General features: G+C 37.3%; 1 protein-coding gene across 4 annotated transcripts in view; it reads right to left on the reverse strand.

Moving 5' to 3' along the window:
* The window catches only part of LOC131144877 (DNA repair protein recA homolog 1, chloroplastic), a 62,920-nt gene that overhangs the window by 19,890 nt on the left and 18,385 nt on the right, over positions 1–24,645 (reverse strand). For all 4 annotated transcript variants that reach the window (XM_058093802.1, XM_058093801.1, XM_058093805.1 and 1 more), the window contains 6 exons: positions 1,985–2,047; positions 1,740–1,869; positions 1,503–1,588; positions 1,296–1,421; positions 1,022–1,126; positions 859–915 (listed from right to left, as the gene is read on the reverse strand). In XM_058093802.1, coding sequence (XP_057949785.1) covers positions 859–915; positions 1,022–1,126; positions 1,296–1,421; positions 1,503–1,588; positions 1,740–1,869; positions 1,985–2,047 — 567 coding nt within the window. The remainder of the gene's footprint in view (positions 1–858; positions 916–1,021; positions 1,127–1,295; positions 1,422–1,502; positions 1,589–1,739; positions 1,870–1,984; positions 2,048–24,645) is intronic.

Here is a 24,645-nt window from a genome sequence, read left to right on the forward strand (position 1 = left end):
GACTTTAAAATTGTATTTTCAAAGTCTGATAAATCTTGAACAATCACAATTTTGTTTTTTTTTTTAACATAGGCTTTACACATATTATAACACCTTGTAACATTATAATCTCTTATTTTGTTCGTGAAAAATCATAATTATAAAAGAAGTAATAGAATGTTTAAAAAAAAAAAAAATTTGCAATAAACTTGTCAATGTTTATGAAGGAAAAAGCACATTGAAAATATCAATTTAATAGAAAAGGAAAAAGGATGGATATGCATTTACATTGGATTTCCTAACATTGAGCTATATAAATGTCAAAAAATTAAATATTTTCTGTACATAATATAATTGAATTATGTTTCATACATAACAACAACAACAAAACCAAGCCTTAAGTCCCACTAGGTGGGGTTAGCTATATGAATCCTTTTCCACCAATTTATGCGATTATGGACTATTTCTTTTGAAAGATTCGGAGATATTAAATCCTTACTCACTATCTCCTCTCAAGTTATTTTAAGTATACCCCTACCTCTTCTACTACCCCCCACAATAACTAACTCGCTCTTCCTCACTGGCGAACTATGTGGCCTACGTTGCAAGTGTCCATACCATCTGAGTCATCTCTACCTTATCTTATCTTTTATAGGAGCTACACCTAACTTACCCCAAATATGTTCATTCCTTAATTTATTTTTCAATGTTATACCACTCATCCATCTAAGCATTAGTATCATATATTTATTAACTAGCATGTCCCTTACGTTTCATATCCATGTTGCTTCATACCCATGCCTCGTATTTGTGTCCATGCTTCATTACTTTCAAGTGAAATACAAAAAATCCCAACAAATTTTGATAGTTTAGGTTTACCTTACTCTTTTGCACTCTAACTCGAACACGAACACCAATGTCTTCATCACCTTTAGCCTAAAACAATGTAGATGATGCATTATTCCCTAGAGTTAACTGTTGAAGAACTGAACAGCAACAAGACAATATGAGAAGATAAAAATCAAGCAGTTATTGTGCTTACAGACTTTATCTTCCCTGTAGGACGTATTTCAAGGCGAAGCGATGCAAAGAACTTCAGAGCAATACCTCCACTGGTCACTTCAGGATTCCCGTAATATACACCAATCTTGCAAAATCCACAAAACCATTAAATTGGTTCCTGGAGAAGAGAACTGTATTTCGATAGAGAAATATAGACATTAAACAGCACATAGGTCTTTTAAGTAAAAAATAATCGCAACCATCCCTTGTCCACAGTTTACTGAAGATATTTTTACACCAACCAAAGAAAGTACCTTGTATCTTATTTGATTCAGAAATATTAGAGTACAACCAGCTTTGGAGGCATTTCCTGACATTTTACGCAATGCTTGGCTCATAAGTCGCGCTTGCAAACCCATCTGCTGCATCCCAATCTCACCCTAACACTAAAAGGGTCAAACATTTGGAATCTCATCAATTTTCTGAAAGGATGAAAAGGTACCCAAAAAAAGATTGTTTACTTCAATTTCTGCTCGTGGAGTGAGAGCAGAGACAGAATCAACACAAATAAGATCTATGGCACCAGATCTGCACATACGGTCTGCGACTGAGATGGAAAACAACTTAATTAATCCATATAAATCAAACAAATACAAATCAAATCCATTAGCGACATAGTAATGTTATACTCATTAATGCCATGATCATCTTCACATCATTCTCATGAAAAACAACGCTCACAAGAAAAGATATATTACTCTCTAGCGCCATTTCTCCATTGTCAGGTTGGCAGACGATCAAATTTTCCACATCTACTCCCAGTGCTTTCGAGTAAGCTGGATCAAAAGCATGCTCTGCATCAACAAGCATGGCATTGCCTCCAAGCTTCTGCAAAATCACCATAGAAAAGTTGCATGTTGTCTCAAACAGATAACTAATAAGAAATGTCTTCTCATGTCCACAATTCAAGATAGAAATGAAAAAAACCAGACAAAGAAAACACCTGCACTTCTGCAATTGCATGGAGTGCTAGCGTAGTCTTTCCACTACTTTCCGGCCCAAATATCTGAAAATTGAAAGAGGAATAGATTTATCATCCACTTCAAGGTGAAGTTAAACACAACACAGTAATAGCTCGAGTACAACTTAGAAATGGAATCCTATATTCCTATACTTATCGCATCAGTATGTATCAGAAACTCAAGCCACCAAGCAAAAAATTCTTGGGGCCCACATGGCATCCATCAGTTTGCACATTGTGTATCCTCCTAACTTTGTATTTAATACTGAATCCAGCAAGTTAATATCAGAAACTCAAGTCAGCAAGCAAAAAATTCTAATGGACCACAAAGCATCCAACTAACTCGCGCAGCTTAATTATTGTCCACAAAATAGTGAAGCTAGTTTTATTGTCTATTTCAGTGATAACATCATTTTCCATGACCGCAAATATGTTTTTGTTTGCGAAACTTTATCAGTCAAAGTTGCTGAGTGATTTCTTACATTAGATGCAAGTGAACAAAATTTTCAAGAATGCAATATACAGATGCATTGTTTTTCAGGCACATGATGTCTTTTATTTCCATTCAACCACCTTCAATTTTCCTACCCACAAGCTTTTCCAGCAGCGAACAATAATTAAGTCCTGATTCTTCAATATACCAGTGTAGGCTAAAACTAATGATCAACAGGTAATTTATACACATAACTAGCATATAATATTTCTTCCAAATGCATTAAAAAAAAAATGAAGGCAGTGTCTACTGCCAAGTTGAAAGTAACACAGTTAAAACCATATTTCTTACATGAGCTTCAGGTTATCAACCCTCTTACACTTTTGGGATTTATACAAAATAAGAATAAAAATAATTAAGATTACCCTGGTTTCAGTTTATACTTAAATATAATAATGTTCATTTGAAGCCAAGCAGTAGCCTGAAAGTTGTCCAACCCACATGCAATAAGAGTCTTAAGACAACAAGGAGAAGACCAAAAGAGCATGCCTTGAGGCTCCTTGAAAATTTATAGATGCAAATAAGAAAGGAAATAGAGGGCCCAAACACCCTTGTCTCAATCTTTAGGAGAAAAGGAGAGGAAGCACTCTGAATATAGCAGGCTGGAAATAATGCTAAGTAATCGAAAAACTGGTGATTACTACTTGGAAGTTGGAACAACCATTTTCAAAGGTTCCAGGGCTGTTCTAGCAAAGAAATCATCTCAGCCCATCATTTACAATTAATTTTGAAGCTGTAAACCTGTCCAGCAGAAATTAGAACACGGAATGACAAAAACACCCTTAAACAATCATGTGACTTAAAATAAAAGTCACATAACTTTTTAAGTTTTAAAATAAATGTCTACTGACCAAAATACCCTTAAAGAGCTGGAATGAGTGACAAATAAAAGAGGAAGAGTAAGCAGGAAAATAAAGTCACATTCAAGACATAAAGCTGATTTAAACGCATCAACAATTGTATAATCATATCAGCTTGGCATTAGCCCTCCAGGTGAGAGAAAATTCACCCTTAGCTGAAACTTTCTCCTCAAATCTATTCAAATCCCAAAGAAGGCTTTCCAACAATCCAACCCTTCTTTCCATGATGCCCACATGAAAGAATAGTTGGCTCCTTTTCCTGAATGCTTTTTCAAAAAATTCATGCTCATAGATGATAGTTTTTCGTACGCAATCTGTCTTCAAAGAAAATTAGCATACCCATTTGCAAATGCCTTATGGCCATCTTTAAAAACTGGATCAGCACAACTTTACTTCCTTTTCAGCACCAAGACACGTACTGAAAAATCTTAAGAAATCTAATCATTTCAAAATATAGCACATCATCCAACTCTGTACAGTGTGAAGAAACAATCTTTTTCCCAACATTCTGAACATATATAGATAATATATGGTCAAAATTTTAATACTAACAAAATATTTTCCATGTAGACGCTTATGAAAGCGAACATGGGCATTATATGCAAAAATAGTAGGCTGTCACTATCAATTGTGCAGGGACCTTAAAAAGCACTAAGCATCCTCTTTTTGGATTACTGATTGATTACAAGGAGAAGATTCACCTCCACGATCTCATCTTCATCAGAGTAGACACCATAAATTGGTGGAGAATCCCAATCCACAAAACAAACTCCTTGACACAAAGATCTCCAGAAATTCATGAATCTCCACCTTGATTTTACCATGCATTGCATACCTTGAGCAGGAATCTACATAGCACAATCAAATGTAAAATATTTTCAATCCTTGCTGTTCGCATGAAAAAAGAATCTCAATTCATCTTCACACTCAAACTCCTTAGATTCGTCACTATCTAGAGAAGGGTTCTCTTTGCGTGGTTGATCTGTGTTAAACTTCGACCTGCCTTCTTTTCAATCACAGTGATCACAGATTGTCGATCAAGTCCTGCATTCTGGTCAGATTGAGCAGCTAGTTTGCAAGGTTGATTCCTTTTGTTGCCATCTTAAAAAGCCCTAGAGAGAGATCTCCTAATTTCCCGCAATTCTAAACAACCAAACTTTGAGAAAAGAAAACTTGGATTCATGAACCAAGAAAAATAATTAAACACAGAAAGCTCAGGCATCTACATCTCAATGCTTAAGAGAAAAGGAAATATTGAGATTCATGGCAACTTGGAGTCTTGGATTAAAATCCAGAAATAGACCATAGATTTTACTTCCCTTTTCCCCTTTCAAACAAATTGAAATGATAGAAGTAGGAAGAAGTATGCTATAGCAGTCTGATAATATGTTAAAGCCTCCAAAAATTGCTCAATACAATTTGAAACTAACCCTCACATATTATAGGGCTGCCATGCAAAAAATAAAATAAAATAATAAATAAATAAATAAAAGCAACAAAAAACATCTTAGCCCTTCATTTGGAATTAATTAAAGAGTGTAAATCTCTTGAGTAAAAATTTAAATATAAAAATCCCTAAAACGCCCTTAAACAATCATAAGACTTACTTAAAAGTCATGTAACATTTAAAACAAAAGTCTATGGGCCAAAATCCCCTCAAATAAAACATATTAATTGACAAATAGAAGAGGCAGGAACAATAAATAGAAAATACAGCCAGAGACATAAAGCGGACTCATCAATTATCACATAATCAAATCATATATGCATTTTATATGATAGCAGATGATTTTGATGAAATATGCAGACAAAGAAATGGCTACTGGAGGCAAACAGTTGGGCATCCCACAGCATGCATTATCTGTTTTATGCATATGGCCCAGCGAGGCACAGCTAGCTCTGCATGGCCTGCTAAGGGCTTTGTGGCATGACAAAGATTTTGGCACAGCCTGCAAGAGGCCAGAACAACACAACCCAATGAATGTTTTTTAAGTTAAATCCCACCAACTGAGGGTGATGATCCTTCACTCAATGGTAAGGGTATTACATCCAAACATGTTCAAACCACAGATTCCAAGCAAGGAGGTAAGACCGCATACCCCTCTCCAGACCCCCGATGGCATAGGAGCCTTGGGCGCTGGGTGTTACATTATTTTCCCCCAACAACTATTTAATCACCTAAGTTCACATGAGTATATTTCAAAAATATAAAAAATATATATATAAAAAATATATCTAAAGTTCAGGAGGGGTTGGTAAAAAAAGTGCAAATTATTATGGCGAAAAATAATTACTTAAGCATAAATTTGCTTTAAATCTAGGAAGCATGGATATTAACATAAAACACTAGTCCTAAAAGTATACAACATGAATCAGATGATATAGGAACATGCTAATCAATAAATATATCAAATTATATACAAAAAGTGAGGATGATATTGTCTTGGTTAAGGAAGATGACATAAAAGAAAGATGGCAATGCTATTGTTGTAAGTTATTTAATGAAAACCAAGTAGAAGACTTAAACATAGAATTATAAATGAGGAAAAGGCTAAAAATATTATATGTATTTGCAAAATTAGAGTTAAAGAAGTTAAGTTTGCATTAAAAAAGATGAAAATGGAAAAGATATAAGGTCGGATAACATCCCAATTGAAGTTTGGAAATGCTTAGGTGATAAAAAAATTATATGGTTAACTAATTTATTTAACACAATTATAAAAACTAGGAAAATGTCAAATGAATGGAGGAAAATCACTTTAATACCTATACACAAAAATAAAGGAGATATTCAAATTTGTAATAACTATTGTGGAATTAAACTCATGAGTCATTTAATGAAACTACGGGAAAGGATAGTAAAACAAAGATTAAGGTTAGAAACAAGGGTACTAAAAAATCAATTTGGTTTTATGCTTGGGAGATCTACTATAGAAGCAATATACCTTCTAAGAAGATTAATGAAAAAGCTTAGGGAGAAGAAAAGGGACTTTCATATGGTGTTCATTGACTTCGAGAAAGCATATGATAGGGTACTTAGGCAAGTTCTATTGTGGATACTTGTGCATCAAGGATCTGCTTTGAGCCCTTATCTTTTACTCTAATGATAGATGAACTTATTAAAGAGTATCCAAAATGAGGGGTTCCATGGTTCATGTTGCTTGCAAATGATATTGTCTTGATTGATGAAACTAGGGGTGGAGTAGAATCTAAGTTAGAACAATGGAGAGAAGCTTTAGAATATATAGTTTTTAGGAAAAGTAGAAATAAGACAGAATATATGAAATATAATTTCAGCCATAAAAGAAGAATACTAGAGAAAAGATTAAACTAGATGGTCAAGAAATCAATAGAACTAGTAGATTTCGATCCCTTGGGTCTTTTATGCAAGATGAAGCAAAAACTAAAGAAGATATAATACATAAGAGTTAAAGCAGGTTTGGAAGAATGGAGAAATGCGTTAGGCATGTTGTGTAATCGTAGCCTACCCTTAAAGGGAAAGTTCTATAGGATGGCTATAATACTAGCTATGCTTTGTGAATCAAAATGTTGGGCAACTAAGAAACAATATATCCATAAAGTAAAAGTTTTCCAAGGTGAGAGTGCTAAGGTAGATGAGTTATTCGCAGTAAGTTAGGCGTAACTCTTGTTGAAGATAAGGAAGGGCCGCTCAAATGGTTTGGGCATATGCAACATAGGCCAAATAGTGCACTAATGAAGAGGAGAGCTAGTTAATGTGAAGGGCAGTAGAAGGGGTATAGTTAGACCTAAAATAACTTGAAATGAGATAATGAATAATGATTAAAGCCTTGAATTCATTGGATAAAATTGCCCATGATCATGTAAATTGGCAAAAAAGGATTCATGTGATCAACCCCACTTGGTGGGGCTTAAGGCTTGATTTGTTGTTGTTGTTGTTATATACAAATACATTACCTGATAACATTATTTTTAACGTAAGACACTATAAAAAACAAAACAAAAAACAAAAAAAAATCGAGATAGACAGATACATCCTTCTTCTTTTTTTATTTATAAATATTCTCAATATATTGCCTCTTTCATTGCAAAGATGGGCTGAGTTGTGAGAGATAGGAAACAGAGGATGGAGAATATTGGAGATAAACTCCAAAGCTCAATGCTGACTGCCAAAGGAAGAAGATATCTTGTTTTGAAGCAACAAAAACCCAAGGCAATGAGCATGGTGAAGACAATATGTGTGATCGTTCAATGATCGATTTTGCACAAATAATCATCCTGAGGGGGAAAGTTTAGCATTGGTTGAACACAAGGAGAACTATAGGGAAAGTTTTTGGTTTTTGAAAGTGAAGAGAAGACTATTTATCAACAAGTCAAAACTCTCTGGTTCTGAAAAGAGAAGGACTAGAGCTTCTAGGTCTTAGGCTATAATAGCCAAACTATTTCGTAAAACAATTGCACAAAACTTTCTCTCAAATAGAATCCAACTATAGAAGCCTAGTGGCCATTTCAACATATCAAAGCAGGGTTGATCTTTTTCCTCTTTCCATTCACCCTACTTAAAGATTATACAAAAGTCATAGCTAATCAGCCATGGTCTGTGGGAGGTCATTACCTCAGTATTCGAAAATGGGAGGAGCTACTAATGCTTCTAAGGCTACCTTTCCATTCACTATGGTGTAGGTTCATTTTCTAGAGTTTCCATTGGAATATTACAATGCAGATGTGCTACAGAGAGTTGGGAGAAAGATGGGTAACCATATCAAGTTAAACATGAATTGACTTTGCCAAGCCACTGGTCAGGAAAATCCTCATAGATAAAATATTCCTAGACTTTTTATATGTAAGTATCACACATGTGTGCTTCAAATGCAGTCACATTTTGGGTATAGGCATGCAAACTTTCCTAAACCAAAGAACTTGCATTTGGCACCCTTAACTGATAGGTCCAATACAGCCTTGAGTTCAGAGCAAAGTGAGTTAATGACAGAGTGAGATAAATTGAAGACTCTGGCTTCTGGTTACTCAACAACGGAGACAATTGCAGTCAAGTGCTGGACAGTCAGTAAGCCATTGAAACAGAAAAGTCAGAGGATGCCAATCAACACCTGTAACAGAGGTCAAGAGAAAAGACAAACATGACCAGCTAGAGCCTAGATGATAAGGGCACAACATCTGATGCAATCAGCAGTCATTAATTAATTTTCTGCTTATATTAACTGTTGTTATTTATTGGTGCTAGGGTTATTTCTGTAATTTCCGAAATTCGGGATTCATTTTGATCAAATTAGCTTTGGGGGTTTTTTTTTTTTTTGGCAATATTAAGGGTGTAATTTCATGATGGGATTTATTTTTGGTGGGGCTTTAGAAGATAAGTGGCTTTTAGAGGGGTTTACGTGCAAAATAGGAATTGGCTTCTCTTGGAAGCTTCAGGCCTAGTATAAATAAGAGTCTTCAGCCACCTTTCCCAGAGGTTTTTTGAGCATTTTATCTTTGACAAGACTCTCCAGAACTCAGCTCCAGACCAGCTAGGGTTGTGAAGATTTGGAGGCTAGGGTTTTGAGGATTCGATTTCATGATGCCTACCAATCCCTCCATCGCAGCTAAAAGCACAAGAGACTAGCAGAAATTGGCCGTTAACATTCTAAAAGAGTCCCAAAATAGGTACTGATTTGAGGATTAAGTTGCTGTTGTGCATAGATATTGTCCTATCGCTAAACTGAAACTCACAGCAGTCATCTCTTTATTATTTTACAGATTTTTTTAGTTACATGAGTCAAATAAGGATGCTAAAAACTATTCTGAGCTCTCTGTCTTCATTTCTAAAAACTTCTTGATTCTTTTCCTTCACCTATTTGCATCAAATTGGTATCAGAGCAAGTTTGATCCTGCGGGTTCATGGCTGCAAGGGTGGAAGAGGAAATAGGGGCCACAGAGGTAGATACACAACTGTTGAGATGTTTGGAGAGCTGCAGGAACAAGTTAGATTACTTAATCAGCCTGTTACACAATCTATGTGTAACCGAGGCCGTCACAATGATGGTGATAATGAATATGATTTTGTTAGAGGAGCAAGATATGAAATAAATGAGCAATCTGAGGCTGAAATTGACAGCTCTAGTGATGATAGGAGTTCTGAAATTGAAAATCCTACACAACAAAATGAAAGGCCTCCAAGACGGGAAGATCGCATTGTACGCGCTCGACAAAATTCCAAAGAGTATGGTGTACAAATAAAATATTTCAGAAATTGATGGTGCTGTGAAAGCCGAAGAATTTCTTGGACTGGATTGATAGCATTGAGAGTTAATTTGAATGGAAAGATGCATTGGAAGATAGGAAAGTGAAGCTTGTGGGAGCAAAGCTCAAGGGACCTGCTTCTACTTGGTGGAAACATTACCAAAATGATGAGAGAACGGAGGAAATGGAAACTCAGAAGATGGGATAAGATGAAAGAGAAGCTGAAGGCTCAATTCCTACCCTGGGATTATTAGTAAACCTTCTACCAGAGGGTTCAAAACTTGAGCCAACATGGGAAGTCAGTCAAAGAGTACACCCAGGAGTTTCATAGGCTTTCATTGAGATGCAATCCTGCTGAAACCAATGCTCAAAGGGTGGGTCACTATGTGAATGGTCTAAAAATGACCATACAAGACCAAGTAAGCTTGCAGTGTCCTTACAAGGTAAGTGATGCATATCAGCTTGAAAGTTGAGTCACAATTACCACAACATGCCTAAGAATCTTGGGATAGAACGCAGCAGTGGTGCATCAACTAGTATGGTGGGTGGCAGCAATAGAAGTGGTTGGAAAGCAGTCCCTACATGTAATAACCAACCAAAAAGCAACAATAGTGAGAAACTAGCCCAAGTAAATCAGGGGAAAACAGTGGTGAAATACCCCAGATGCTTCAATCTTGGCCCAACGAGTGTCCAAAGAGGGCTGAAGGCAGAGTTAATCTGGCAGAGATCCAGAGGCTGGTGAGAAAGAGAATTCCACATTTCTTGAGAACCGAGAGCAACAGCTGAAAGCTGAAAGGGATGTGGCAAAAGAAGTGATTTAGGGTGATGTCCTTGGTGAGACTTAGTTATTCGAAGGTCATTACTTTCCCCTGCAACCAGCAGCGACAACTGGCAACGCAAGAATATTTTCCAGCCTAAATGTACATCTGGTGGAAAGCTTTGCAACTTGGTCCTTGACAGTGGGAGCAGTGAGAATCTGGTTTCTCAGGAGATGGTAAACAAGCTGGGATTTAAACTGAAAGAGATCCACAAGCATATCAAATTCCGTGGTTCAACAATGGAAATGAGATAATCATCTCTTCAAGATGCCTCGTTAATTTCTCATTGGTTTCCATAAAGAATGTGTTTATTGTGATGTGGCTCCCATGGATGCATGTCATATTCTTCTTGGGTGGCCTTGCCAACATGACAGAGGCACAATCCATGATGGTATCTAGAATACTTGTTCCTTTTTTGTGAAAGATGGTGAGAAAAAGAGGAAGCTTCTGCTGAAACCAATAAAGGATGATTGGCTGCAGAAGACTTGTTTTAGAACAACATGCACAACAGGAAGAAAGCTTCATAAGTTAGTAATTGACAACAACAACAGCAAAAAATACTGTTGGCTAAACTAGTGGTGGAAAAATTGAAGTTTGAAGTGGTGGAATAACAGTAGTTGTATCACATTCTTTATCTAATAAAAGAAAGGAAGCATTCGTGACAAGAAGATGCCTGATCAAAATTTTGATTGGAATCTCTAATAAAAATCCATTTGGTATGACGTAGTACTGATGGAAACATGCCATATTCTACTTGGTCGTCCTTGGCAAAGAGGCCCAAGCAATGTCCATGCTGAGCATGCCCCCAATGCCTACTCTTTCTATGTCAAAAATGGTGACAAGAAGAAAAAGCTAGTTCTAAAACCCATGAAAGATTTTGATGAGACAAAGAAGGAGAAGGATGAAATGCAGGTCATTAGTTTTGAAAAGACAATCCAACATGCCACTCATATTGAGGAAGGCTTGATGGAATTTCAAGATGTCCCCTCAATTGAAAATCAATTATAGCACAAGAAGCTCTTGGTACATTTACTCACCCTAAAGATATGAGTCATCTTACAACAAAATAAAATTGTGTCACTAATGTTGGCCCCATTCCCATGAATGATTGCTGCAATAATGAGGTTATTGATCTGACAAGGAAGATGAAGAGCCTTTGAGAGTTCCTCCTCTCCCATTGTTGATGGTCTTTGAGAGAAGAGATCTCAACAGCAGCCAAGCTCGGAGTTGAACGAAGAATGGGAAGCAACAAGCTTTTGAGATAGAGCAAGGGAGCTAGGGCTTCGAGCCTTCAGGAGAGAAGAGGCTTTGAGCCTTCAACAACAAAGAGGATCATGATTCTTGCTAAGGCTCCAACGAGTCTCCTACTCAAGGCAGAGATTTTTAGTGGGTCACAAGTCACACTATAGGAATCTCTTGAACAATGAATGAAATGGACAACCTTCAGGTCTAACAAGCGAATGAGTACTGATGACTGCCGGCAACTGCCAACGTTGGCAAAGAGGTCAACTGCTGCAGTGATTAGGATATGAGTCTATGACATATGAAGTATGTTTGGTGTTCATGTTACATTATTTTTTGGGCCGAATGCATATTTTCCTTAGCTGACAATAGATTTGGAGATTAAGCTGATCTCTTGTTTGGAGGACTTGTTTTATCAAAGGACATTGCAGCCTTCTATGCTACTTGCAATTGCAGCCTTCATGGAGTTAAAGCTACTATAACATTTCACAACTCGAGGTCGAGTTTTTTTCTAAATAGGGGAGTTTGATGGAGAACACCAATGGAGAGCTTTAGATGTTTATAGTTTATATTGTAGCTAAGGTATTTATTTTTGTCTGGGAAAATTTATGGTCATTTTAGAAGTTCAGTTAATTTATGCTTATTTTGTGTATTTTAAGTACTTTGGGGTTATTTTGTAATTATATATTTTAGTTGGGTTTTGTTAGAATAGAATATGTCATTTTAATAATTAGGTTGTGTTAATGGGGGTATTTTTTTCCTCAAGACTTTATTATTATTAAAAAGATATAAGAGGGCAGACCTGGAGCCGTATGTAGACTCTAGGAAACTGCCACTCAGTTCTTTCCTCTCTTTTTCTCTTCTCTCCTTCTCTTCTCTTCTTTCCTTTTCTTCTTCTCTCCTCCTCCTCCATCTCTTAACTTCACAACATAGTATCGGAGCATTGATCTCCTTCAAATCTGATTTATCTGAATTGGTTTTGATACTCTGTTTTACATATATTTTTTTCCTTATTTTCCCATAATCAGTCTTCAAGTCTGATTTTCTGGTTGGTCTGAGTCAATTAAGGACACCCGCCCTCTAGGTTAGGTTGTGCAGCATCCTTGGCAGGAATCTGTGTGTTTTCAATATGATTTGCTGATGGAACTCAGTCATAATCTTCCGCTGCTGATGTATGTTTTCAATCTGTGTGTTTCTTGTATACTGCTGCCGCTGCTGTTCCTCTATCACTCTGTTTGTGGTTTGCTGATGATGCTTTTTTTATGACGTGTATTCGTGATTGATTGCTTGCAATCTTGTACCGATTTCCTGGAGCTGCTGTCAGTTTCTTTATTAAATGCCTGCAGTACTTTGCTGTGGTCTGCCCTGTTCTTGGTGGTAAGTAATTCCTCATAGGATATTGTAAGCTCAGTTCTGTAGTCATATAGCTGCATATTGAAGTTCTGGATTTTCTGGATTTTGGAGAGTTTGAAGTGTTGAGTTGTGTATTTTTTTTTCTTCGAATCTTAAAAGTGCTGTTTGTGTTAGTGTGTGCTGCCTGACTACTCAAGCTCCTAAGTCAGCCATGAATGCTACCTCTAACGGTAGTAGGGAAAGTATTGGAGGGCAAGATTTGGATTGTGGTCGTGGCAGCACTTGTATAATACGACGAGGAGTTCACATTGGCAACTCTCGCATCTGCACACACTGGCAAGGAAAATCATGCCATTAATCACTGTTGGGATCTTCTTGGGAAACCAGCTTGGGCCAATAAGTCTCTTGCAAAAAGAGATTCTACCATTGACACTTCAAACGTACCTAGCCACTCCACTAGAGAGTTGAGTACATCATCCACCATGTCCCGAGAATTTAACAATCTTTTTTCATGATTTAACAACTCCAAACTTGGTCTACTATGGCCATTCAGGTATAACCGGGCTTGTTGCCTCTTCATCCTCCTCACCTTGGGTTATAGATTCTGCTGCCTCATCTCATATGACAAGTAGTCTGAATTTGTTTGAGTCCATGAACCCCACTAATTTACACTCTTAAGGTTACTCTTGCTGATGGTTTGGTTACCCTGGTTTCTGGTTCCGAAAATATTCTCTCAATTCCTTCTATTCCTCTTCGTCGATGTTATATGTGCCTAAAATTCCCTTGAACTTGCTAACAAACTCTCATAACTGTTCTATGACCTTCTTTCCTTCTCATTGTGTTATTCTAGATGTCCGCACAAAGAAGATAATTGGTGAAGGGCTTAAGAAGGATGGCCTGTACCATTTCAATAGTGGTCATGGTGAGTCCAATTCTTGTCATATGGCTTCCTCAATTTCTACTCATGGTGTTTCTCTTGATCAATGGCATGCTTTTTTGGGGCATACATCCCTTCAAACACTACAAGAAGTTTTTCCTATGTTCAAGTCTGTTTCTCATTTTGAGTGCTCTACATGTCAGTTGGGAAAGCATGTGAGAACATCTTTTCCATCTAGAGACGAGTCTCGTTGTAAATTATTGTTTTCTATTATTCATTCAGATATTTAGGGTCCGTGTAGAGTCAAGAACATGACTAATCTTTAATGTTTTGTGTCCTTCGTACATGACTTTTCGCGTATGATCTAGATCTATTTTTTAAAAGATAGGTCTGAATTTTTTAATGTATTTACTCAATTCTACCAGGAAATAAAAACTCAGTTTGGCATCAGTATTCAGATTTAGCAATCTGATAATGCACTTGAATTTGTTCAAAATGAGCTTCAGTCCTTTTGCTTGGAGAAAGAATCATTCAACAAACATCATGCATATATACTCCTCTGCAGAATGGAGTAACTAAATGAAAAAATAGACATTTACTTGACATAGCACGGTCTCTACTCCATATGCATGTTTCTAAAACCTTTTGGTACAATGCTCTTCTTACAACCTGTTTTCTACTCAATAGGATGTCCTCAAGTGTTGTAGGGGAACAAATTCACTTCTTCCTCGTGTACCCAAAAATATCCATGTTCTCTGTTGTGCCTTGTGTCTTTTGGTGCACATGTTTTTCCAGAATGAGATAGCTTCTGGTGGAAATAATTCTTATTGATCGTACCATAGGTACAGTTCTGTATAAATAGATGTACAGCAGAAGAATAGAAGGAAAGAACCAAAGATGCTAACTTCTAAGGATCAGCGGTCCCTTTGTCAGTGTGTCTGCTACTTGCTCAGTTGTTGAGATATATGGCAGACAGATTACTCCCTCATCTATTTTCTCCTCGATAAAATGTCTATCAACCTCCACATGTTTAGTTCTATCATGAAGAACTGGATTGTGAGCGATAGCTATTGCAGCTTTATTATCACCATACAGTTTCATTGGTAGTGAATTAGTAATCTTTTATTCTTCCAGCGACCTTTTGATCCATAGTGCTTCACAAATTCCATGAGCAATAGCCCTAAATTTTGCCTCTACACTATTCCTTGCCACCACATTTCGTTTCTTGCTGCGCCAAGTTACTAGGTTTCCTCCAACAAGGGTGCAATAGCCAGAAGTTGATCTTCTATCAGTGATACATCCAGCACAATTTGCATCAGTGTATACTTCAACCTATAAATTCCCATGTCCTCCAAATAATAAACCTTTACCTAGAGTCCCTTTTAGGTACCTTAGAATTCTACACACAGCATCAAAATGCTCGGGTCTGGGTAAGTGCATAAATTGACTTACCATGCTTGTTGCAAAGGCTATGTTAGGACGTGTATGAGAGAGATAAAGGAGTTTTCCTACCAATCTTTGGTATTGCTCTTTGTTGATCACTTCTTTAGCCTTAGCTAGTTGGAGTTTTATGTTCGGCTCTATAGGTGTTTCTGCTGCTTTGCACCCTAGTAGACCTATTTCTCCAAGTAAATCAAGCACATACTTGCGTTTGGAAACAAAAATTCCTTTCTTTGACCTTGCAAATTCAATACCAAGAAAATACTTCAAGTTTCCTAAGTCTTTGATCTCAAATTCCTGAGCAAGGATCTTCTTTAACCTCTCCAACTCATTGCTATCATCAACAATTAGAATTATATCAACTACATAGACAATAAGGATAGCCATTTTACCTTCACTCGTGTGTCTATAAAACATAGAATGATCGGCTTGACCTTGGCTGTGGCCATGACTCTTTACTACCTTCCCAAAGCATTCAAACCAAGCTCTAGGAGATTGTTTGAGTCCATACAATGATTTCCTCAATCTGCACACCTTGCCTTTGCCACTTTTCCCTTCAAAACCTAGCGGTAGATCCATAAAGACTTCCTCCTCTAAATCTCTATTTAAGAAGGCATTCTTCACATCTAGTTGATATAAGTGCCAGTTAGAGTGAGCTGCTAGAGAGAGCAACACACGGATTGAGTTCATTTTTGGCTACAGGAGCAAATGTTTCCTGGTAGTCAATTCCATATGTTCTGAGTGAACCCCCTCGTTACAAGTCTTGCTTTGTACCTTTCTATACTCCCACCAGCCTTGAATTTTACTGTAAATACCCATTTACAGCCAACAATCTTCTTCCCCTCTGGTTGGTCACCAACTTCCCAATTGTCGTTGCAAATTAGTGCATCCATCTCTTCTTGAACAGCCAATCTCCATTTCGGGTGATATAGTTCTTCCTGAATGGTTCTTGGAATAAACAGATGAGAAACATTTGAAGTAAAGGCCTTATGAGAATCGAAGAGTCTATGATAAGATAGATGGTTGGAAATAGGATGTGTGGTACAGGTTCTAACTCCTTTCCTAAGGGCAATGGGCAGATCAAGATCAGAAGAATTATCAAAACAAGGATCTGGAGAAGAAAAAGTACCTGGAATATGTGAAGGAGGACTAACTTGTGTAGGTGACGATGATTGGCCTTGCTCTGGATTTGAAGAAAATGCTCTATTATTCTGATGATTTTTTCTTATGGTATAAACACGAAGCTCGGATGAGGGAATATTTGATAGTACTTCATCCCCTATTTGTGAATCAGGTATGCCTTGTATAGGTAGACTAGGATTTCCATTATCTTCGCCAGTTAAAGTATCGGTTTCCTAACCCTTTAAAGAGTGGATGTCAATGTCAAGGAAAACATTTGGAAGAGGCTTAGCAGTTTGCCAGAACTCATCTTTAGTTTCCTTTTTCTCCCCCTTGAGATAGTTATGGCCAAAAAAGGGCTGGTTTTCAATAAAAACAACATCCATACTAATATGAATTTTTCTGGTCAGAGGGTTAAAACATTTGTATGCTTTTTTATTAGGAGCATATCCAAGGAAAACACATTTTTCTAACCTAGGATCAAGCTTGGATCGAAGATTGGTAGGTATATGAACAAAAACAGTGCATCCAAACACTTTTAGTGGCAGGTCTGATGTTATCCGACATGTAGGAAACAATTTTTTTAGGCAATCTAAGGGAGTGATGTATTTTAGCACTCGAGTAGGCATTCTATTAATCAGATAACATGTAGTTAAAATAACATCACCCCATAGATATTTAGGAACTTGCATTGAAAACATTAGGACCCGTGCAACTTCTAACAAATGGCGATTTTTTCTCTCAGCAATGCCATTTTGTTGTGGGGTGTCACGACAAGTAGATTGATGTTGAATACCCTTTGTTGAAAGAAATGTTCCTAAACATTTGTTAAAATGTTCAGTACTATTATCAGTTCTAAGGATATTGATTTTCGTTTGGAACTAGGTTTCAACCGTATTATAAAAATCCTGAAAAAACTCTTCAACCTCAGATTTGTCACTCAATAACTACACCCAACACAAACTTGTATGATCATCAATAAACATGACAAACCATTTCTTACTAGAAGTAGTAGTGATTTTTGAGGGACCCCAAACATCACTATGAATTAAATAAAAAGGTTTGGAAGAATGATAAGTTTTTGATTGATAAGTGCTTTGGTCTTAAATAGAGAAAACTAGGATGTCCTAATCTAAGATGCCAAAGCATTATTTGTTCACGTACAGAAATAGAACTAGTACTACTACTCAAACCCTGAGTTTGTTTATTATTGAATAAAGTCTCATCGAAGTAGTTCCATCAATCATCCTAGCACTGCCAATCATCCTCCCCGAGAGTTGGTCTTGAAATGCACAATGGGAATCAAAGAAAATGACACAACAATTAGACTCCAGTGAGAGTTTACTAACAGACAACAGGTTACAAGCAAGTTTATGGATGTGAAGGACAAATTTGAGTTCTATTTTTTTAGAGATTTGGACAGATGCTATTCCAGCAATGAATGAAAAGCTTCCATCTGCAATTCTAATCTTTTTATTACGAGAACAAGGCGAAATAAGATTGAAACAATTGTGAGGTACTGATAATGTGATCAGATGCACCAGAATCAATAATCCATGGTGCAAGATTTAAGCAACAAGGGTAGGGACTAGAGTTATCACCTGTTTGGGCCAATGAACCAGTAGGAAGACCAGAGGTAGAAGTAGATTTCAGCGGTTGAAGAAGATGATCCACTTTCTCAGCACTTAGGAAATTAGCTTCACTAGCTTAAGGGATTGCATGATTACTACCAGAGGGTCCAGATTTGTTGCTCTTCCAGTTTTCTGGCTTTCCATGGAGTTTTCAGCAATTTTCTTGAGTGTGGCGTGGCTTATTGCAATAGTCACGCCATACTCGAGGCTTATCTTCCAACCTCCTTTGATTAGAGTAAGGCCGCTGTGTAGAAATATTGGCAGTAGCCAAATCTGTGTTACCAGCAGCATGAGGAGCAGGATTATTGGCAGCAAGTAGAGCAGAATTTTCCATAGTCGCATCCTCCTTTTTCTTCATCATCACACTCCTTCGACAATCTTCTTGTCGTACTTCAGAAAATACTTCCCTGAGTGGGGGTAGAGGCTGTCTCCCTAGGATTCTTCCCCTTATTTCATCAAACTCATCATTAAGTCCAGCCAAGAATTTAAAAATTCTTGCATTCTCCACCATCTTTTTATTGTGATTGCAATTAGCAGGATTTTTCCATTCATAATCATTGAATAAATCCAAATCTTGCCATAGGCCCTTAAGAACATTGAAATACCTTGTTACTCTGCCGTCTCCTTGATAAGTATTGTTGATCTTCTGCTGCAATTTATAAATTTGAGAGTAATTCCCAAGGTTAGAGTACATCTGACTCACATTGTCCCAGAGTTTCTTTGCAGTAGAATAGCACATGTAATTAGGACTAATCTCTTCATCCATAGCATTCACGAGCCATGCCATCACCATGGAATTTTCAGCATCCCACATAGCATAAGATGGGTCTGTCTTCTCGAGCTCCTTAGCTTCACCAGTCAAGTACCCTATCTTCTCTCTTCCACGAATATACATCCTAACAGATTGTGACCACCACAAGAAGTTGGCCTCATTCAACTGTATATTGGTAATTTGGACAGAGTAAGGTTCAGAATGGGTAGGTCTGGTTTTGGGTTAGCTTTGTTTGAAGTTTCAGCCATGGCTACAACAACAGAAGAGATTAGGGTAGAGTTGAACAAGGAAGAAAACCCTATAGAGATTAGGGTCAGATTGGAGCTGCCAAGGGAAACTAGGGTTTACATAAGACCAAGAGCCGGACCTAGCTTTGATACCATCTAGAATGAGATAGCTTCTTGTGGAAATAATTCTCATTAATTGTAACATAGGTACAAGTTTGTATAAATAGATGTACAGCAGAAGAATAGAAGGAAAGAACCAAAGATGCTAACTTATAAGGAAAGTAAATATTCTAGAATATTCACACATTTACAGCTGAAATTATCTTAGAAAAATAGGAAAGTTAACTAAACAGATTTGAAACTTTCCAACAGTTTTGTTAATGTTCCATATACTGCTCAGGACAACTTCTCTACTTGTGCTGTTAAATGTGTCTCTATTAGGTACTTGAGAACTCAGAAAGGATATAGATGTTATGATCCCCACACTTGTAGGAAATATGTTAGCAGTAGCATTGACGTCACCTTTTTTTAGGGGACACCCTATTTTTCCAATTTTAGGTCCTCATTGGATGAATCTTTTTTTATTCCATCAAAGATTTATGATCCCCACTTTTGTGTTGATCCTCCTATTCCTACCCTTATCCCTCTCAAGAAATATTCTCCCCTCTTCCAAATCCATTAGTTATTGTCTTATTGATACAAAGAAACTATTGGAAAGTTTCAAATCTATTTAGTCAACTTTCCTATTTTTTCTAAGAGAATCTCGATGTAAATGTGTTAAAATATCCTAGAATATTTAGTTTCCTTAGTAGTTAGCATCTTTGGTTCTTTCCTTCTTGGTTCTTTCCTTCTATTCTTCTGCTGTACATCTATTTATACAGACTTGTACTTATGTTACAATTAATGAGAATTATTTCCACAAGAAGCTATCTCATTCTAGATGGTATCAGAGCTAGAACCAGCTCTTGGCCTTGTGTAAACCCTAATTTTCCCTTGGCGGCTCCAATATGACCCTAATCTCTATAGGGTTTTCTTCCTTGTTCAACTCTACCCTAATCTCTTCTGTTGCTGTAGTCGGCTGAAACATTCTTGGCTAGACTTTATGATGAGTTTGATGAAGGGGAAGAATCCTAGGGAGACTGCCTCTACCCCCACTCAGGGAAGTATTTTCTAAAGTACGACAAGAAGACTGTTGAAGGAGTGTGATGATGAAGAAAAAGGAGGATGAGAATCTAGAAAATTCGGCTCTACTTGCTGCCAATAATCCTGCTCCTCATGCGCAGGTGACACAGATTTGGCTACTGCCAATATTTCTACACAGTGGCCTTACTCTAACCAAAGGAGCTTGAAAGATAAGCCTTGAGTATGGTGTGACTATTGCAATAAGCCTTGCCACACTCGAGAAAATTGCTGGAAACTTCATGGAAAGCCAACAAACTTGAAGAGCAACAAATCTGGACCCTCTGACAGCAATCATGCAGTCCCTAGAGCCAATGAAGCTAATTTCCTAAGTGCTGAGCAGGTGGATCATCTTTTTCAACTGCTGAAATCTACTTCTGCCTCTAGCCTTCCTACTGGTTCATTGGCCCAAACAGGTGAAAACTCTAGTGTCTACCCTTGTTGCTTAAATCTTGCACCATGGATTATTGATTCTAGTGCAATTGATCACCTGACCAGTACCTCACAATTGTTTCAATCTTATTCTCCTTGTTTTGGCAATAAAAAGATTAGAATTGCAAATGGAAGTTTTTCATCCACTGCTGTAACAGGTTCTGTCCAAATCTTTGAAAAAATAGAACTCAATTCTGTCATTCACGTCCCTAAACTTGCTGGTAACCTGCTATCTATTAGTAAACTCTCACGGGATTCTAATTCTTGCGTCATTTTCTTTGATTCCCATTGTGAATTTCAGGTTCAACTCTCAGGGAGGATGATTGGCGCTACTAGGATGATTGGACTCTACTACTTCGATGAGACTTTATTCAACAATAAACAAGCTCGGGGTTTGAGTAGTAGTACTAGTTTTGTTTCTGTATGTGAACAAATAATGCTTTGGCATCTTAGACTAGGACATCCTAGTTTTCTCTATTTAAGACATTTATTTCCTAGCTTATTTAAAAAACTGGATTGCAATTCTCTTCATTGTGATGTTTGTCACATATCAAAAAGTCACCAAAGCACCTATCAATCAAAAGCTTATCATTCTTCCAAACCTTTTTATTTAATTCATAGTGATGTTTGGGGTCCCTCAAAAATCACTAATACTTCTGGTAAAAATGGTTTGTTACGTTTATTGATGATCATACACGTTTGTGTTGGGTGTACTTCTTGAGTGACAAATCTGAGGTTGAAAATTTTTTTCAGAATTTTTATAATATTGTTGAAACCCAATTCCAAATGAAAATCAGTATCCTTAAAACTGATAATGGTACTAAATATTTTAACAAATGTTTAAGAACGTTTCTTTCAACAAAGGGTATTTAACATCAATCTACTTGTCATGACACCCCACAACAAAATGGCATTGCTAAGAGAAAAAATCACCGTTTGTTAGAAGTTGCACGGGCCCTAATGTTTTCAATGCAAGTTCCTAAATATCTATGGGGTGATGCTATTTTAACTATATGTTATCTCATTAATAGGATGCCTACTCGAGTGCTAAAATACATCACTCCTTTAGATTGCCAAAAAAAACTGCTTCCTACATGTCAGATAACATCAGACCTGCCACTAAAAGTGTTTGGATGCACTGTTTTTGTTCATATACCTACCAATCTTCGATCCAAGCTTGATCCTAGGGCAGAAAAATGTGTTTTCCTTGGATATGCTCCTAATAAAAAAGCGTACAAATGATTTAACCCTCTGATCAGAAAAATTCATATTAGTATGGATGTTGTTTTTATTGAAAACCAGCCCTTTTTTGGCCATAACTATCTCCAGGGGGAGAAAAAGGAAACTGAAGATGAGTTTTGGAAAACCGCTAAGCCTCTTCCAAATGTTTTCCTTGACATTGACATCCACTCTTTAAAGGGTCAGGAAATTGATACTTTAACAGGAAAAAATAATGGAAATCCTAGTCTACCTATACAAGGCATACCTGATTCACAAACAGGGATGAAATACTATCAAATATTCCCTCATCTGAGCTTCGTGTTTATACCATAAGAAGAAATCATCAGAATAATAGAGCACTTTCTTGAAATCCAGAGCAAGGCCAATCATCATCACCTAGACAAGTTGGTCCTCCTTCACATACTCCAGGTACTTTTTCTTCTCCACATCCTTGTTTTGATAATTCTTCTGATCTTGACCTGCCAATTGCCCTGAGGAAAGGAGTTAAAACCTGTACCACACATCCTATTTCCAACCATCTATCCTATCATAGACTCTCCGATTCTCATAAGGCCTTTACTTCAAATGTTTCTCATCTGTTTATTCCAAGAACCATTCAGGAAGCACTAGATCACCCGGAATGGAGATTGGCTGTTCAAGAAGAGATGGATGCACTAATTGCGAATGACACTCGGGAAATTGGTGACCTACCAGAGGGGAAGAAAACTGCTGGCTGTAAATGGGTATTTATAATAAAATTCAAGGTTGATGGGAGTATAGAAAGGTACAAAGCAAGACTTGTGGCGAAGGGGTTCACTCAAACATATTGAATTGACTACCAGGAAACATTTGCTCCTATAGCCAAGATGAACTCAATCAGCGTGTTGCTCTCTCTAGGAGCTCACTATAATTGGCCCTTATATCAACTAGATGTGAAGAATGCCTTCTTAAATGGAGACTTAGAGGATGAAGTCTTTATGGATCTACTGCAAGCATTTGAAGGGAAAGGTGGCAAAGGCAAGGTGTGCAGATTGAGGAAATCATTTTATGGACTCAAACAATCTCCTAGAGCATGGTTTGAACGCTTTGGGAAGGTAGTAATGAGTCATGGCTACAGCCAAGGTCAAGCTGATCATACTATGTTCTATAGACACACGAGTGAAGGTAAAATGACTATCTTTATTGTCTATGTAGATGATATAATTCTGACAGGTGATGATAGCAATGAGCTGGGGAGGTTAAAGAAGATCCTTGCTCAGGAATTTGAGATCAAAGACTTAGGAAACTTGAAGTATTTTCTTGGTATCGAATTTGCAAGGTCAAAGATAAGAATTTTTGTTTCCCAACGCAAGTATGTGCTTGATTTACTTGGAGAAATAGGTCTGCTAGGGTGCAAAGCAACAGAAACACCTATAGAGCCGAACATAAAACTCCAACCAACTAAGGCTAAAGAAGTGATCAACAGAGAGCAATACCAAAGATTGGTAGGGAAACCCCTTTATCTCTCTCATACACGTCTTGATATAGCCTTTGCAACAAGCCTAGTAAGTCAATTTATGCACTCACCAGGACACGAGCATTTTAATGCAGTGTACAGGATTCTAAGGTACCTAAAAGGGACTCCAAGTAAAGGTTTATCATTTGGAGGACATGGGAATTTACAGGTTGAAGTATACACTGATGCAGATTGGGCTGGAAGTATCAGTGATAGAAGATCAACTTCTGGCTATTGCTCCTTTGTTGGAGGAAACCTAGTAACATGGCGTAGCAAGAAACAAAATGTGGTGGCAAGGAGTAGTGCAAATGCAGAATTTAGGGTTGTTGCTCATGGAATTTGTGAAGCACTATGGATCAAAAAGTTGCTAGAAGAATTAAAGATTACTAATTCACTACCAATGAAATTGTATTGTGACAATAAAGCTGCAATAGCTATCGCTCACAATCCAGTTCTTCATGATAGAACTAAACATGTGAAGGTAGACAAGCATTTTATCAAGAAGAAAATAGATGAGGGAGTAATATGTCTGCCATATGTCGCGACAACTGAGCAAATAGCAGACATACTGACAAAGGGACTGCCTAAGAAATAGTTTGAAAACTTCATTAGCAAGCTGGCCATGGAAGATATCTTCAAGTCAACTTGCGGGGGAGTGTTGGAAAGTTTCAAATCTGTTTAGTCAACTTTCCTATTTTTTCTAAGAGAATCTCGGCTGTAAATGTGTGCATATCCTAGAATATTTAGTTTCCTTAGAAGTTAGCATCTTTGGTTCTTTCCTTCTTGATTCTTTCCTTCTATTCTTCTACTGTACATCTATTTATACAGACCTGTACCTATGTTACAATTAATGAGAATTATTTCTAGAGAAACAATTGAAGGTTTATGAACGACGAAAAGCAAGCACAAACATCACTACCACCATGCAAGCACCTCCTCTGCCCATCACTATTTCAACTTTTGGTTTGGAGATCCATCCCAATGTAACTTGGATTTGCCCACTGCTCATTCGAAAGGCACTCGAACATGTGCTCAGCAATCCTTAGTTGTTTATCCTATCGCTCATAATATTTAGTTCTTGACCTTCCTAGTCCCATGTGTTCCTTTGCCTTGTCTATTTCCTCAATTTCTATCCCTTCCTCTCATGTTGAAGCACTTGCAAACCCTGGGTGGAAGCATGCAATGAATGGATGCCTTCACCACTCAAGGGACATGGAACTTGGGTGATCTTTCTCCTGGTAAAAAGTTGGTTAGGTGTTTTTGGG

This window comes from Malania oleifera, chromosome 12 (assembly GCF_029873635.1).
Source record: "Malania oleifera isolate guangnan ecotype guangnan chromosome 12, ASM2987363v1, whole genome shotgun sequence".
NCBI classification, from domain to species: Eukaryota; Viridiplantae; Streptophyta; class Magnoliopsida; order Santalales; family Ximeniaceae; genus Malania; species Malania oleifera.